Consider the following 17254-nt stretch of genomic DNA (forward strand, 5'->3'; position numbering starts at 1 on the left):
GCAGATGAATTGTTTGATTAAGAGCCACACTGGAAACCACCTTGGGCATAAAAGTAGGATTTGTCCACAGAGACGCCCTGTCTGGGTAAAATATGATAAAAGGCTCTACAGCCATGAGGGCCTGTAGCTCTGAAACTCTACTTGCTGAAGTAATTGCTAGTAGCAGACCTGTTTTCCATGTTAAGAACTTTAGATCAGCAGTAGCAGCTGGTTCAAATGGAGACAGGGTGAGCTTTTCCAACACATAATTGAGGTCCCATGCAGGTAATGGTGATCTTTTAGGAGCCTTAAATTTTTGGCTCCTCTAAGATACTGCTTTAGTAAAGGATGAGAAAAGATTGGTGGTTCTGTATTGCAATGAGCCGAAATGGCAGAGGCATAGATTTTGATTGATGAGAAAGATAGGCCTTTGTCAAGCATCTCAGTTAAGTATTGTAATATCTGAGGAATATTTGGTTCTGCTGTATCAGTTCCTTGCGCTTGATTCCAAGCACAGAATCTCTTCCATTTGTCAGCATAAGATTTTCTAGTACCAGGCCTTCTGGCTACCAAAATGACATCCATCAGAGTTTACTGAGAGGTGCTGTTTGTATGACAACATGATTAGTCATGCTGCCAGGTTCAGAGTCTGTAGTTGATTGTGCAGGATCTGATTGTTTTGCTAGGACAGTAGTTGTGGTCTTTGAGGCAAGGTCCAAGCTGAGTATTGAGCCAAGTTCCTTAGGATTGGGTACCAGTGCTGGCGGGGCCAGTCTGGGGCAATTAATATCTTTGGCTTCTCTTGCCTGACTTTTAGGAGGATCTTGGGTAGAAGAGGCAGAGGAGGAAAGGCGTAAACTAATAGGTTTTTCCAACTGAAGGATAGGGCATCCACTTTCCATGCTTGTCTGTGATAAGTCCTTGTGCAGAATCTTTTCAATTGATAATTTTGATAAGAGGCAAATAGATCTATGTCTGGGCTCCCCCATTTCTCTGTTATCATGCTGAAGACTTGTGGATTTTGTTTCGACTCGTGAGGGTCCATAAGATTTCTGCTTAAATTGTCTGCCAGAGTGTTTTGTTTTCCTGGCAGGAATTGAGCTTGAAGATGTATTTGGTAGGTCAAAGCTGTGTCCCACAGTGCCATGGCTAATCTGCAAAGGGGGATATGAGTGTGTGACCCCTTGCTTGTTTATATACCACATGACTGTGGTGTTGTCCGTCTTTATCAGTAGTTCTCCTGGGTGAAGTAAGTCCTTGAAGGCTGTTAGGGCATTTTGAACAGCTAGCATCTCTTTCTGGTTGATATGTAGATGCATTTGTTTTGGTGTCCATAAGCCCTGAATGCATCTTCTTGCCATGTGGGCCCCCCCCAGGCATAATCTGATGCGTCTGTTGTTAAGGTCTGGTTGGCAGGGGGTAGAGTAAAGGGCAGTCCCATGTTTTGGTGACATGCCTTTGCCCACCATAGAAACTCCTGTTGCAGGCAGGGAATGAGAGAAATCATTGTTTCCAGACTGTGTGAATGTTGACTCCATAAACCTTTTAGGTACCATTGAAGTTTCCTCATATGCAGTCTTGCATATGGAATTAGTAGGATGCAGGATGACATGAAGCCCAGAGCCTGCAGAATTTGTCTTTCAGAAGACTGTGTTTTTGTTGCCATCACTTTGAAGTAAGCAGTCAGTTGCCTTTGCTCGTCTGGCATGAGGTAAGCCATCTGGGCAGTTGTATGCAAGCTTGCACCCAGGAATGTTATCTTTTGAGAGGGTGCCAGTTGTGATTTCTTTTCGTTTATTGTGTACACTATATGTTAGGAGCCTTTTCACAAATGCCAGGTGTCGAAGAAGAGTGTCCTTACTCTCTGCTTGAATGAGACAGTTGTCCAAGTAAGGATATATTTGTATACTTCTTTGTCAGCAAAATGTAATTACTGGTGCCAGGCACTTTGTAAAAACCCTGGGCACAGTAGATAAGCCAAAGGGCAGTGCAGAGAATTGACAATGCATTAAGCCAGCCTTGAATCTGAGGTATCTTCTGCACGATTGTCTTATTGGGACAGGCAGGTATGCCTCTTTTAGGTCTAAAGTCACCAGCCAAGCATTCTTGCCCAGCATGGACAGAAGCTGCTGCAAAGTCAGCATTTTGAATTTTGGAATGTCCATGTATGTGTTCAAAACTGATAAATCCAGTATTGGCTGCCAGGCCTTGTCCTTTCTGGGAATCAAGAACAGTCATGAGTAAAAACCTTGTCCTCCTTCCTTTTCTGGTACTGCCTAAGGAGGTTAGTAGGTCCTTTACAAAGGCCAGGTCTTTGAGCAGCTTTTCCTGGCTGTCTGCCTGAATAAGGCAGTTGTCTAAGTAGGGATAAATCTGAATATTTCTTTGTCTGCAAAAAGCAATGGCCAGAGCCAGGCATTTTGTGAAAACTCTGGGAGCAGTAGATAAAGCCAAAGGGAAGTGCAGAGAACTGAAAGTGCAGAGACCCTGCCCTGAAGCGAAGATATTTTCTGCAGGACTCCCTGATGGGAACGTGGAGGTAGGCCTCTTTTAGGTCCAGGGCGACTAAGCATGTGTCCTTGGAAAGCATGGGTAGCAGCTGCTGGAGGGTGAGCATTTTGAATTCTGGGATCACCAGGAAGGTGCTTAGAATGGGCAGCTCGAGTATGGGGCACCAGGTGCCTTCTTTTCTGGGTACCAGAAAAAGTCTGGAGTAGAAGCCTTGGCCTATCTGCTCTGCAGGAACATGTTCTACTGCTCCCAAGGAGTGCAGGGTATGGATTTGCTTTTGAGCCTCTGCCCACTGATTTGGTGGTAAATCTGGGAACCCTTTGGGGGTTGGAAGGAGAATTTTTACCCCTTGAGACACAGTGTTCAGAACCCATTGGTCCTTGGTAATGGTGGCCCAGGTGCTTGAGTGAAAGGAGAGTCTTCCTCCTAGGGGTATGTGATGGTGGGCAGAGGCAAGGTAGGGAGGGGGTGAGTTATTGTGAGTTTTTTCCATAAGGGGGTGGCTTAGAACTCCCTGGTTTTGAAGTGGAGGCAGTCCACTGCTTAGATCTCTGCAACCCATGGGACTGCTGTCTTGGAGGTCTGTTTCCACGGGGCCTAGGCCAGCCCTGTTTACTAGGTGCAAGAAAAGACCAGTGCTTGGAAGGAAAATGCCTGCTGAACCTAGGGGGCTGTACCTGTAAGAAATCCTTAATAGTCTGCATAGATTTTGCTTTTACTTCCATCTTTTTTAACACCTCTTCTGATTTAGTACCAAATAAATTATTTTTGTGCAAGGGTGCATCCAACAATTTTGATTTGACATGGTCTGGAAGGGGTTGTTCCTTAAGCCATGCATGTCTTCTAATGACAGATCCAGTGACTGTAGGGCAGCAGTCACTGGATCTATCATTAGAAGACGTGCATGGTCTGGCGGGGTTGTTCCTTAAGCCATGCACATCTTCTAATAACAGATCCAGTGACTGATGCCCTGCAAGAAGCTTCTAGGGTGTCAAAACTGCAATGCAAGTTGTGTTTAGTTACTTGACAGCAGAGTGCATTAATTCCTGTAAATCTTTAGATTCTGTCCATGCAGGATAGGAGGTACTTTTTTGTTTAAGGAGTTCCAAGGTATGTTGCTGATATTTAAGCATATGGAACTGACAATTGGGTGCCCTGACAGCAAGAGTAGCTGAGGTGTATACTTTTTTACCCCATCTGTCCAGAGCTCTGGAATTCCTGTCTGAGAGGGGTGGGATTCTTAGCTGAAGATGCTTTAACCCCTTTTGGGCCTTGAGTAATGACCTCAGGGTCCGCTATTGTTTTTTTAAAGAGATATTTGTGAGAGTCAGGGACTCTGTAGCACCTGTCTGGCATTCTGGGAGCAGGAGAAAGGGTGCCTAGAGTCAGGCTGGATTCAAGGAAGACATCGTTTACCACATCTGGAACTGGGGGAATGGCTAAGGGCCTGTGCTGTGGAAGGTCCAGGAACTCTGAGTCTCTCTTTAGACTGAGGGTAGTCTTGACTCTCCCCCATTTGAAATGTTCCCTTAGAGTATGCAGGGTTTCTCCAAATGAAAAATCCTCTGGGGGGAGAGGCTGAAAGAACAGATTCCTCTGCATCAAAATCCTCATATGTAGAGAGGGGCTGCATGTCTTCATAGTCAGATGCATCAGATTCGTCTGACTCTTGTTCAGAGAAAACGTCTGGAGACAGATCTCTTTCTTTTTGAGGGAGTGTCTTGGCTTCCTCTAATCAGCATGACAAGGTCCTCTGCCATTCTAAGCATTTGTGACTGAGGCAAGGAAGTAGGCACCAAAGAATGGCTGGAAGACGGTTTCTTGGCGGTAGTTCAACCCTTGAGCCTAACGAACTCGGTTGGGTTAGAAAGAACGGTAGCCATGAACGAAGGCATCGGTTTATGTCTGAATTCATGTTGCGAAGGACTTCCTCTGAAGCCAGTGCCTGCACAGCGGCTCAGGATCCATCCAAAGTAGAGATTACTGCAGGATCTTTAGATGAAGAAGAGTTCTGTGGCATACCACACTCCGAAAGGGTCTCGGTTAAGGCCTGCTACTTAACTAAAGTGGGCATCAGGGGTTGTGAAAGCACCTCAGTGAATTTCGGAGAACAGACGACCAAGCTTGGCGGTAGCATCGTCGGAAGGTTTAGTCCTGTGCGGTCCGTCTCTGTCTTTATCTTTACATTTTTTTTCAGAAGGTCTGCTGTCGGATGGCTTACAGAAACCCTATCAGAATTCGAGGACTGTAAATGGAAATATCTGGCTACAATAAGGGCCTGACGATGAATAGTTCTGGCATTAAACAAAGCATAGAACCAACAATGAGGGACGTCGTGGTCTGGGCCTAGACAAGTGATGCTGTAGGAATGGAAGTCCCGGTGTGGTATCTTCTTTCCACAGGCAAGACAATTATTAAGTTTTTCTGACATCAGATAGTGCAAGAAAAAAGGATCCCCAACGAGGTACTTAGCTTTCGAAGACCTCAACTTCAATTCGGAAACTAAACTCAGGTAGCGGCCAACCAGTAGTCGTGCAAACTGCTTCTACTTCAGGCTCCACAGCAAGAAAGACTGAAGTAATGGTGTCGGCTGCCTTCCTTTATACCCCTGACAATCTGACATCAGTCTTCAAGCGACAGTAACTGATGCAGAAATACTAAGTCTCTGGTATTCAGGCCGGCTGAGGGCTACCCCAGCAGGGATAACCCAAACGTGATAACTGCAACCGTGAAACACAAAGAACACCACACTCATTTTGTTTTAAACTGCTCGTTTTGCCTTACTGTTAAACGTTTCATCAAATACATTTACTTTATGCATTTCTTTTTAGTTAAACTTTTTGTGCTTTCCGCTTGTTTAATAATGCGGTTCCTGCCCTTGTAATGCCCCTTTTTGTCTTTTCTATCAATTAAACAGTTTGTGCTACTTCTCATTATCTTTGAATCTTTTTTAGCTCTTTTTGTACTCATTTCTCTTAGTTTTACATTCACTGTCATCTCTGCACCTCATGGCTCTGGATTTTATTCTCTTCAATCCCAGTTCTGACACCATGTCTTATTCTGGACACAACAGAAGAGTCTTCATGAGTTCTGTTCAAGCAGCTTTATTTTATACAAACACATCACTATAGAAAATTACTGATTTTAACTTGTATACTAACAACTGCGTTCATGCATGCTCTCACTGTGACTGCTCTTAGAAAATGGCACTAGGGATTGCACATGTCTGGAATTTATACGTGCACGTACAGCTTTGACATGCTTCTTAAAGATACATCACACACCACTTGCATTCTGATCTACAGGTATTTTTATACCACAAGAAGACTTCAGAGGATTCTTCAGGTACATAAACACTGAAGATGTGATAGGGAAGAAAAATGAAATAGGGAACATGTTTTTTGGGAGTGTAATTAGTTGTTAGAGTTCAAAAATTCCACACAGTGTAAATCAACTGAATTGAATGTTTTGAATAATGTAAACGAGACAAAAGGTCTGAAGATGGGATCTTTAGAAAATGGAAGGAGCAAATTTCATAGAAAAAGACAATTTGTGGTAGCAGTACATGCAGAATAATGCTCAACCAGGAGTGAGGTTTAACTGAAGGCAAAAATGAAGCAGCATATGGCAAAACAAAATAGCAATAACAATGGAAAAGTACAGTTGTGTACACTTACCATAAATGTAGATTTTCAAGTGTATTCACTGTTGCAGTCATCACAGTTGGGTTATCTGCCTGCAGGTAGCCCTCAGTCAGCCCGAATACCAAAGTCTTGGGATTTCTGCGCCGGATGCTGTCTTCCTCTTCCATGACGTCAGGTCGTCAGGGGTATAAAACATGCAGCCGATGCCATTGCATCAGTTTTTCTTGCCTCAGATGTCAGAAGCCCCCAAAATAGGAAGCAATTACATGGTGTGGATCACCTCCAGTAAAAGTAAATACCATTGCCATTAGATATGGCCAAAAAACAGGATAGGTAGAAAGTATAGAAAAGTCAGGGTAGTGCAACAGTGAAAACACTGGAATATCTACATTTATGGAAAGTGTACACAACTGTACTATGTTCTTCGTGTTTCACTGTTGCAGGTCATCACACTTGGGTTGATTCCCAAAGCTGAGGAAGGGTGGAGGTAGTCAAGAGGTATTAGGGCTGGCTAGCAGGTCTTGTAAAACTGCTGTAGCAAATCCAGCTCTGGATTTAGAAAAGACAGGTAAGTGGTAATGCTTGGTGAAGGTGTGCACTGAACTCCAGGTTGCAGCTTCCAGGATGTCCCTGGTAGGGACTCCCCTGAGAAATGCTGTAGAGGTTGAGGTAGCCCTAGCGGAATGGGTTCTGATCCCCTGTGGGGTAGGATTTCCAGAGTGCTTGTAGCTGAAATGGATGCAGTGTGCTTTCCATTTGGAGATGGTTTGCTTTGAAATGGCCTTGCCCTCTGCCCCTGTAGCAAAGCTGACTAGCAGCTGGTCAGATTTTCTGAACGGTTTAGTTCTGTCAAGGTAGAACCTAAGCTGTCTGTGCACGTCCAAGGAGTGCCGGATCCTTTCCCCTTTATTCTGAGGATTAGGAAAAAAGGTTGGTAAATGGATGGATTGGTTTAAGGCCACACTGGATACCACCTTGGGCATAAATGATGGGTTAGTCCTGAGGGAAACCCTGTATGCATGGAAGATAATGAAGGGCTCCACAGCCATAAGGGCCTGTACTCAGATACTCTTCTTGTTGAAGTGATGGCTAGAAGTAGGGCTGTTTTCTAAGAGAGGAATTTTAACTCTGCTGTAGCAGCATGCTCAAAAGGGGGAAGCGTGAGCTTCTCTAGTACAAAGTTAAGGTCCCAGGCAGGAGTGGGAGCTCTCCTTGGGGGTCTTAGGTTGTTAACTCCCCTCAGGAACTGCTTGACCAGAGGGTGAGAGGAGGGGCGGCTCAGTATTGTAATGAGCTGAGATGGCAGAGGCATGAATCTTAATGGATGAGAAGGATAGGCCTTTGTGGAGCAGCTCTGCTAGATAATCTAGGATTTGAGGTAAGGTGGGCACGGCTGTGTCCTTTCCCTGAGACTGGCTCCAAGAACAGTATCTTTTCCACTTTTCTGAATAGAATTTCCTAGTACTAGGCCTCCTGACCTCAAGGATGACATCCAGCACCTGTTTGCTGAGGGTTGCTGGTGATGTATTCAGGGACTAAGCCAGGCTGCTAGGTTCAGGGTTTGCAGCTGAGGATGCAAAATCTAGCCCTCCTGCTGGGACAGCAGAAAGGGGGTCTGATGCAGGTGCCTGGGTGGCAGTGTTGTCAGACTGCGCAAAAGTGGGTACCAGTGCGGGCATGGCCAGTCTGGTGCATTAAGGATTGTCCTTGGCCTGTCCTGTTTGATCTTGAGTAGTACTTTCGAAAGGAGGGGAAGAGGGGGAAAGGCATAGATTGAGAGGTTTTCCCATATAAAGAATAGGGCATCCACTTTCCATGCTTGGCTGTGGGGAGTTCTGGTGCAGAATTTGCTCAACTGATGGTTTTGGGGGGACACAAAGAGGTCCACCTCTGTTGTCCCCCACCTGTGGTTTAGAAGCTTGAATGAACTGGGTCCCAGTTTCCACTTGTACGGGTCCATTAGATTTCTGCTGAAGTCATCTGCCAGTGAATTTAGTTTGCCTGGCAGGAAATGAGCTTGTAGGTGCACTTGGTTGCTCAAGGCTGTGTTCCACAGAGCCATGGCTAACCTGCAGAGTGGATACTAATGAATTCCCCCCTGCTTATGTACCACATGACTGTGGTATTGTCTGTCTTTATCAAGAGTTGTCCTGGAAGGATAAGGTATTTGAAGGCTGTCAGATCATTCTGTACAGCTAACATTTCTTTCTGATTGACATGCAAGTGCATTTGTCCTGGCCTCCATTTGCCTTGAATGCATTTGCCTGCCATGTCAGCCCCCCATGCATAGTCTGATGAGTCTGTTGTCAGGGTTTGGTCGGGGGGTTGAGTGAAAGGGAGTCCCTTGTTATGGTTGCAGGTCTCTGCCCACCAAAGGAACTCTGTCCTTAGGCAAGGAATGATCAGAATCACTGTTTCCAGGTCCTGAGAATGTTGACACCAGAGACTTTTTAAGTACCATTGAAGTTTCCTCATATGCAGTCTTGCATATGGAATTAGGAGAGTGCATGAGGTCATGAACCCTATGGCTTGCAGTATTTTTCTTGCAGATAGCTGGGTTTGGGTGCCCAGTAGTTTGAAGTAATTTGTCAAATAAACCTTCTTTGCTGGAGTGAGGAATGCCATCTGGGAAGTTCTGTTCAAGCTTGCTCCCAGGAAAACAATTTCTTGGCTGGGTACCAGATGTGATTTCTTTTCGCTAATGGTATACCCCAGAGAAGTTAGGCATCTCTTTACAAATGTCAGGTGCTGAAGTAGCAATCCCTGACTGTCCGCCTGACTCAGGCAATCGTACAAGTATTGGTAAATTTGAATGTTTCTCTGCCTGCAGTATGCATTGGCTGGAGCCAGGCACTTTGTGAATACTCTGGGCGCAGTAGATAAGCCAAAGGGAAGTGCAGAGAACTGACAGTGCATAGAGCCTGCCCTAAAACATAGATATTTCCTACAAGATTCCCTTGTGCAAGTAAGCTTCTTAAGTCTAGGGTGACCAGCCAGGAGTCCCTGGCTAGCATAGGCAGCAGCTGTTGGAGTGTAAGCAGTCTGACCTTGGGTACCACCAGGAAGGTGTTGAGCAATGACAGATCCAAGATAGAGTGCCAAGAGTTTTCTTTTCTGGGCACCAGAAACAGTCTGGAGTAGAAACCCTGCCCCCTTTGCTCTGCTGGAACATGTTGAATAGCCCTGATACTGAGAAGAATAAGTACTTGATTTTTGGGCCTCTGCCCACTGGTATGGGGAAGGTCTGCCAATCCGCTTTGGGTTGGCAGTGAATGGAAGTAGAATCTGTATCCCTGGGATACAATGTTTAAGACCCAACGGTCCTGGGTAATGTATTCCCAGTTTTTTGCATGCAGGGCGAGTTTTCCTCCTAGGGGTGCAAGTACTTGGGCATGGCTGGGAAGGATGCAGGAGAAGTCATTGTGAACTTTTTCCATAAAAGGGTGGCTTACTACTCCCTGTTTTTGAGGTGGGAGCACTCCATTGTTTAGATCTATGCATACCCTGAGACTGCAGTCTTTGTGGTCTGTTACCCCTGGGTTTGGACTGAGAAAGCCTGGGAGGGACTGGAAAGGACCAGTTCTTCGAAGGCCAATGTCTACCGAATCCAGGTGGCTGTACCTGTAAGAAATCTTTAACAGTTTGCATAGATTTAGCTTTTTCCCCCATCTTTTTAAGAACAACTTCTGCTTTTTTGCCAAACATTCTTGATTTAATGGAGCATCTAGTAATTTTGCATTGACATGGTCTGGCAAGATTTGTCCCTTCAGCCAAGCATGCCTTCTCAGAACAGACCCAGTGACAGCAGCCCTGCAAGATGCTTCTAAGGCATCAAAACCACACTGCAAGGTAAGTTTACCACCTTGGTTAGCAGAATGCATTAACTCTTATAACTCTATTTTCTGCACAATCAGGAATCAACAACAAGTTCCATAATATGCTGCTGGTACTTCAACATGTGAAACTGGCAATTTAAAGCCCTGATGGCAAGAGTTGCAGAGGTACATACCTTCTTATCCCATCTGTCTAAAGCCGTAGAACCCCTGTCTGAAGGGGTAGGGTTTTTGACTGTAGTAGCCTTAATACCTTTAGGTCCCTGGGAAATGGTCTCTGGATCTGCAGTAGGATTTTTAAAGAGAAATTTGTTTGAGTCAGGTTCTCTGTAGTACCTGTCAGGCTTTCTAGGAGCTGGAGGTAGAGTATCAGGGGTAAGACTTGATTCCATGAAGACATCATCTACAATATCCAGGACAGGGGGTATAGCTAGAGGCCTGTGCTGAGGCAAGTCTAAAAATTCCCTGAGTCTCTTTTTTGACTGAGGGTAGTCCCGGCATTCCCATTGAAAATGCTCTCTTTGGGTATGCAAGGTTTCACTGAAAGAAAAGTCCTCTGGAAGGGAGGCAGAGGGAATGGAATCCTCTGCATCTGAATCCTCATAGGTGGATAAGGATATGTCCTGGTAATCAGAGAGGTCAGAGTCATCGGACTCGTGGTCTGTAGAATCAGAAGGAAAATCAATTCTTTGTCTTTTAGAGGGGGAAGGCTGGCTTCCCCTAATTAAAGTAATAAGGTCTTCCACCTTTCTAAGCATTTGTTTGAGGCATGGGAGCTTGAGAATGCGCTTTGGTCGCCAGTTTCCTAGGCGTAGTGCGAACTCTGGGCCTGAGAAATTCAGTAGTTTTATTCAAAAATGAAGTAGTCTGTTTAATATGAACATCAGAAGGCCTGAATACACCCTCAGAAGCCGGTGCCTGCACAGCGGCTCTGGACCCATCCAAGGTAGAGACATCTGCAGGTTTTATAATTGAAGAAGCATCTCACGGCATACCAGACTCTGAATGGGTCTCAGTAGAGGCCTGCGACTCTGTAAATGCGGGTATAAGGGGCTGCAAAAGTGCCCGAGTACCACCGAACTGGCAACTAGCTTAACAGAAGCGTCGCCGACAGTTTTTAACCTATGCGGTCTGCTCTGTCTTTATCCTTACTTTTTTTGGAAGATCGGTAGTCGGATGGCTTAACAAAGCCATTTTGGAATACGGAGAATGAGAGCGACAGAATTTAATGACAAAGATATCCCAACGATGAACAGTTCGGGCGCTGAACAAGGCACAAAACCGACAGCGAGGAACGTCATGGTCTGGGCCTAATCAGGTGACGCAGTAAGAATGAAAATCTCTGTGACGTACTTGCTTTCCACAGGCAAGACAATTGTTAACTTTTTCTGACAATGGTTAGAGCAAGAAAAAAGGATTCCAAATGTTGTACTTAGCTTTAGAAGACTTCAGGTTTGAAACTCGAAAAATTAAAATTTCAGGTAGCGGCCGACCGGCACTTACAAACTACTTCTGTTTTGGGCTCCCGCATGGCAAGAAAAGCTGATGTAATGGTGTCGGCTGCATGTTTTATACCCCTGATGACCTGATGCCATGGAAGATGAGACAGCATCCAATGCAGAAATCTCAAGACTCTGGTATTTGGACCGACTGAGGGCTACCTGCAAGCAGATAACCCAAGTGTGATGACTGCAACAGTGAAACACGAAGAACATCTACTATTTTTTTCTATTAAGGTATGCAAACTCATTGCAATTTAAAATGTAATGATTTAAAAATACGTTTAAAGACAAATACAAGATTACATACATACAGATAAGTGCAAGTACTTCTGATCAGATGTGCCTTTTTTGAACAAGACCAAACTCCTGAACTTTCTAAATGTAGAGTATTTTCAAACCACTTTAGTGTTAATTAAATTTATACTTGTCTCAACAAAACTGCCCTTCTACTCAATGAACAGTAGCATTCTTCACAGCCTACCATTTCTCACATCCTCTTCAGTGAGAGACCCTTCTTCCAGTTGAGGGACAAGCACAACTAAAGGAACAGCCGGGTGGAAGGGTTTGGCCTGGAGCATCTGCTTTAGCTGCAGTATAGCAGACAGCCAGTAGACAGCCTCCTCCTCCGAATCAATGCCTTCACTCTGAACTGGCAGCAAGAACATTAAGGCACTTGTACCCAGCAGCTCCTTCTGAACTTCAACGCTCTCCAGTTCTTCAGCACTGAGGGTGCCTCGAGTTACCTGCAGGGATATCAAAGTATGTAGATAATAACACATGCACTAAAACTTGTTCCACACTGGCAATCTGATGAGCCTTAAAAACAAACTCCTAAGCTTTAAACAGAATGTAAAGCAAAAGCAAGCACCAAGGATTAGCCTGACAATATTAGTAAGATCAAAAGGGCCGAGAAAATAAAACTAATTTTTTTAAGTCTGATGAAGGAAACAAACTTTCAGTGCACTCTTTGCCTCTTATTAAATGTCAAGAAAACTCCCCCTAAACAAACCACACAACAGGACTGTTACTGTCATTTATCTGAAGAGCAGATGAACACTCTGCCTTAAAGGCAGGAAACAACTGCAGGTGAGGTTGCACAGAAAGATGACAATACCAAACAGCAGCACATATACACAAAATAATTCTAAGCAGATTCTCCAGACAGCTTCTCAAAACGGAAAAGAAATGAAAATAACAGCTATGCTCATTTAGTAAATGTTTTTTAAGAGGAGACTTTGGCTTTGTACTTTTGACCCATGAAACCAACAGTTGGGACAGAGTCAAAAAATATGTACCAGCTATAAAACCACACAAAGCTACTGAGCTCAGCAGTTCGGTCTCAAGAAATGCTTCCTGCAAATGAAGAAATAATGAAAATCTGATATATACACTAGTAATAAGACAAGTCAAACAAAATCCCAAAGTCAAGTCTGGACTGAACAGTGACCTAAGAACAGGGAAATGGCTGCAGGAAACCTAGAACTTTCCAGTGAAAGTCCATTTGCAGTTCAACCAACACTCAAAACATATCCATTGTAACCAACATTCTGAACACATTCCTTGGTGGGGCAATGCCTGGGTTGAAATCCCAAACACTAAATCCATCATGGTGGGAGGAAGGAGATGAAGGACACTCGCAGACAATCAGGACGACGATTATTAATATAAAACGTTTTCAAAGGAAGCTCCTTACCTGGAGCTGTGATGGACATAATGGTTTGTGAAGGTGTGAACAACAACATCAGGTGGTTCTAGCACAGCCATCTGTAATGAGGACATTCTTAAGGCAACCAAAACAAGAAGCCACAGCTCTAATGGAGTAACATTTGACCCCAACAAATTCCAGTGAAAGGTGAGCAGTCTAAAACGTAGAAGATAATTCCATTGGCAAGCCACTTGCTAGATTCCTGCTAGGTGAGTTTGAGCCCTTCCCCTCCCAGAGTGAAACATTAACAGCTGTGCTGTCTTCCCAGACTCAAATTCCCACCAGCGTACACTTCAGGCATGTATGTTTCTTACCTCCTGTGGTTTACACCCTGGACAAAAAAAAAAAAAAAAAAAAGAGACCATTCAAAAAACACTTCTGAAAAGAAAGGTATGTTGTTCCTAAGGGACACCTGACTTACCAATCTCCCTACATAAGGGCCAACAGCTTCAAAATCACACAAACAGAACTGATGGCTACCATAAAACAAAAACTTTTAAACATGTATGGACTTCAAAGCTCTCAAGTCAGCAAGTTCAAAAGGAGGATAGGCCAGACTACTAATTATGAAAGTTCAATTCCAATAGAATGGAATGTGATCTTCAAAGGTGAGTGAAAAAGCAGCACTCCTTTAAGGAACTGCCTGAAAAGATGCGCTTCAATCCAACCTTCCACAAAATCATACAGAGAGGACCTCACTCAAGGTAAAGCTGCTGAACAAAGTCAATCCAAATGCGAAAAAGCAGGTACCACCACTTGAAAATGAATATTAATCAAACAGCACAATAAAAACAATAAAACAAGACAAGAAATGAAAAATTTGATGCGTGCTTTCGGGCTGTGCCCTTCATCAGATAAATTGCTCACATTCAAACACTCATTTAAAAGGAGTTACAAACCAATCTGTGCTCAATGCTGAGCCAGCCACAACAAATGGAGGGATAAGTAACGCCTTTACAGGCATTTCGTGGATGATATTTTTTTTTGTTGTGGAAAGGGGAAGAAATAGAGCTGTTTGATTTTATCAAGTACTTAGAATAAACTACAACCTTTGTTAGATTTTCTGAGAGTTTTTCCAGCACAGACAGATTTTTTTGGATGTCAGGGTGATCCAAGATTGGGGGGGGGGGGTTAAGACAATCCTACACATAAGAGTGTTGGAAGAACAGCATACTGACACAGGACAGTATGCATCCTAGGTTCACTTTTGATAATATCATTACTGGACAGCTAGGGAGAGTATCCAGACTACGTACAGAGGAAAATAATTTTGAAGAGGAAGTGAGACGCTTGGAAGGTAATTTTACAGAAAGGGGTTACAATAGTCAGAAAGTTCAGCAGATTACATAGACCAATAGAGATTTCAGGAAGGATAGAATGTGTTCATAGTTGAAACATGATGCAGGGAGGGCTCCTGCAGTTAACAGTGGACAGAGACAGAGTGGTAAAATGAGACTTATGTTCACATATAGTAATAGCATACATGGGGTATGCAATATAGTCAGACAAAACTGGAAAATCTTACTTGCTGACGAGAGGATCAGGAAAGTTGTGGGGGAAGAACACAGTTTTGGCTTCAGGAGGAATAAAAACTTGAAAAATTTACTGAGTAATGAGGGTAAACTTGACAAACAGCAGGTTGAGGTGTGGAGAGGGACTAGACTGTGTGGGTCATGTAAGGCATGTCATTATAGCAATGGAGCCACTAACTATGTTCATCCTACTACAGGCAGGGTATATCTTTTCAACACTAGAGCTAACTGCAGGACCACGAATGTGGTCTATCTTGCTACTTGTCAGACATGCAATTTTTACTATATAGTGAAAATTAACTGCATGCTTAAGCAGAGGATACTGAATCATTTGTCAGCTATCAGTTTGAAAAATTAACAATGCCCTGTATAGACACATATCTGGTCATCAAGGACATTATTTTAAATTTATGGTGATTTGGCATATGGTGAGTAACATTAGAGGTGGTGATATAGTGAATGACATGGAATATGAAGAGGCCAAATGGATAACAGAACTCACAGCACACAGACATCCAAGGCTTAATGATGTCATTACATTAAAACCTGCCTTGAAAAAAGGCGGGCTCACTATTGAGCACAGATTGGTTGTTACTCCCTTTAAATGAGTGTTTGAATGTGAGCAATGTATCTAAAGAAGGGCACAGCCCAAAAGCACTCATCAAATTTTGCATTTCTTGTCTTGTTTTATTGATTTTATTGAGCTGTTGGGTTAAATATTCATTTTCCAAGTGGTGGTAGCTGCTTTTTTTCACATTTGGTTCCACAAAATCATATTTACTTATGTATTGACATTTGATTACTGGGAAAGTCTGACTGGATAAGTGCTCATTTTAAGCAGAGGCTCAGGGAGAAAAGCTCCAATGTACTACAAAAAAATTTTAAGAACAATAACTTTACAATCTTTAAAAATAATACAAAAACATCTACAATTTAAATAATTCTACCAAATTAAGACATAAAATGACAACATTGATTAAAGACATACAACTCATATAAAAATGATTTAATATTTAGAGAAATTTTAGCCAGTTTAGAGAAATTAAACATAAGTTAGTGTAATAGAAACATGAAATGCAATAAGAAATGAGAGAAAAAACAGGTTTATAGCATATATATAAATAGAGAGTCAGGGGACAAACTGACTCAAGTTAGGAAGTCAGTGAAGAATAGAGAGGGAGGAGGTGTAAGATATTTATTTATTTTTATTTATTTTATTTTATTTTACATTTGTTAACCGGGCTAGTCTGGCTGGATACAAGTCCATTTTCAGCAGAGGCCCGAGGAGAAAAGCTCCATTACGTACTAGTCAAATTACAATACAAAGATTTAAACAATCAAATAACAAATATCAAAACCAAAACCCCAAGCAGGCCAATTATATAAACATAATAGCAAATAAAAAAAGATCAAAATTTTTTTATGAAGTTTAGTGAGATGCTGAGGGATTAATAAACAGGAAAAATAAAGACTAAGAGGCAATCTTCTTGAATGATTGCTAGAGTAAGACTGCTAGTAAATGCAGAAGTCTGGTAATAGACTGTCATATGGAGAGTAAAATATAAATATACATTTAAATATATGAATAGGTACTTGCTTATATTTAGGCATACAGTTTATCCTTGGACTGAGAAAGAACAGATCCAAATTTTGGCTAGGAAGTCTTTCTGAATGGTTTTAAAGGACTGGGAGGATACTGACCTGATAGATACAAGTAAGGAGTTCAAGATCTTAGCAACACAAACTCCAGAGCACAAAAACTTTTAGCACGATGACTCAGGCAACAGAAAGTATGAAGGGTTGTCGCCAAGCACAGTGAGCTTATAAAAAGGAAAATAAGAGATCCTGCAGAGGTACCAGAAATGTTTCGGAAATGTTATGAAAGTCTGTATAAAGAGAAATATGGAAATCACGGAAGGGTCCAAATGGAAGTGTTTATGGAAGAATTAAATATGCCAAGATAAGAAGTAGATAAGGCTCAATTACTGCAGTTAGGTAGGAGGAGATAAGATAAAAATGGTGATGTATAACCAATCAACAGGAAAGTCCCCAGGAATAGATGGTACTCCTGTGAATGAAAGAAAATACCACTGTTGTTGGTGGGTCTTGATGCACAAAAAGCATCTGACAGAGCAAGCTGGGAGTTTATGAGTAGGGCAATGGAAGCATTTGCAATCCTTGACAAAATTCTAAGGTTGATTAGGAAGATATACCAGGGATTGGAGGTGAAAATTAAACTGGGCGTGTTCCTCTCCGATAACTTCTGTTTGAGCAGAGGAACCAGGCATGGGTGTCCTCTTCCCCCTTTGTTATTTGCATTATATTTAGAACCACCGGTGAAGAAAATAATGTACTCAGAAATTCAAGGATATAATTGGTACGGTAGTCAAGAAAAGCTGTCTCTATTTACAGATAATATTATTTTATACACAATAAAACCAGAAAAGGACATTTCAGTGTTGTGTAACATTATGAGGCAGTTTCAAATCTTTTGCGGATACAAAATTAATGAAGCTAAAATAAAGGCAACAGTTGTGAATTATGTACC

General features: G+C 42.7%; 1 protein-coding gene across 1 annotated transcript in view; it reads right to left on the bottom strand.

Moving 5' to 3' along the window:
• Positions 1–17254, bottom strand: part of LOC122792959 (germinal-center associated nuclear protein-like) — a 789847-nt gene that overhangs the window by 749364 nt on the left and 23229 nt on the right. The window contains exon 2 of the mRNA XM_044060552.1: positions 11951–12212. Coding sequence (XP_043916487.1) covers positions 11951–12212 — 262 coding nt within the window. The remainder of the gene's footprint in view (positions 1–11950; positions 12213–17254) is intronic.

Source organism: Protopterus annectens, chromosome 2.part0, assembly GCF_019279795.1.
Source record: "Protopterus annectens isolate FY-2018-M chromosome 2.part0, PAN1.0, whole genome shotgun sequence".
NCBI classification, from domain to species: Eukaryota; Metazoa; Chordata; order Ceratodontiformes; family Protopteridae; genus Protopterus; species Protopterus annectens.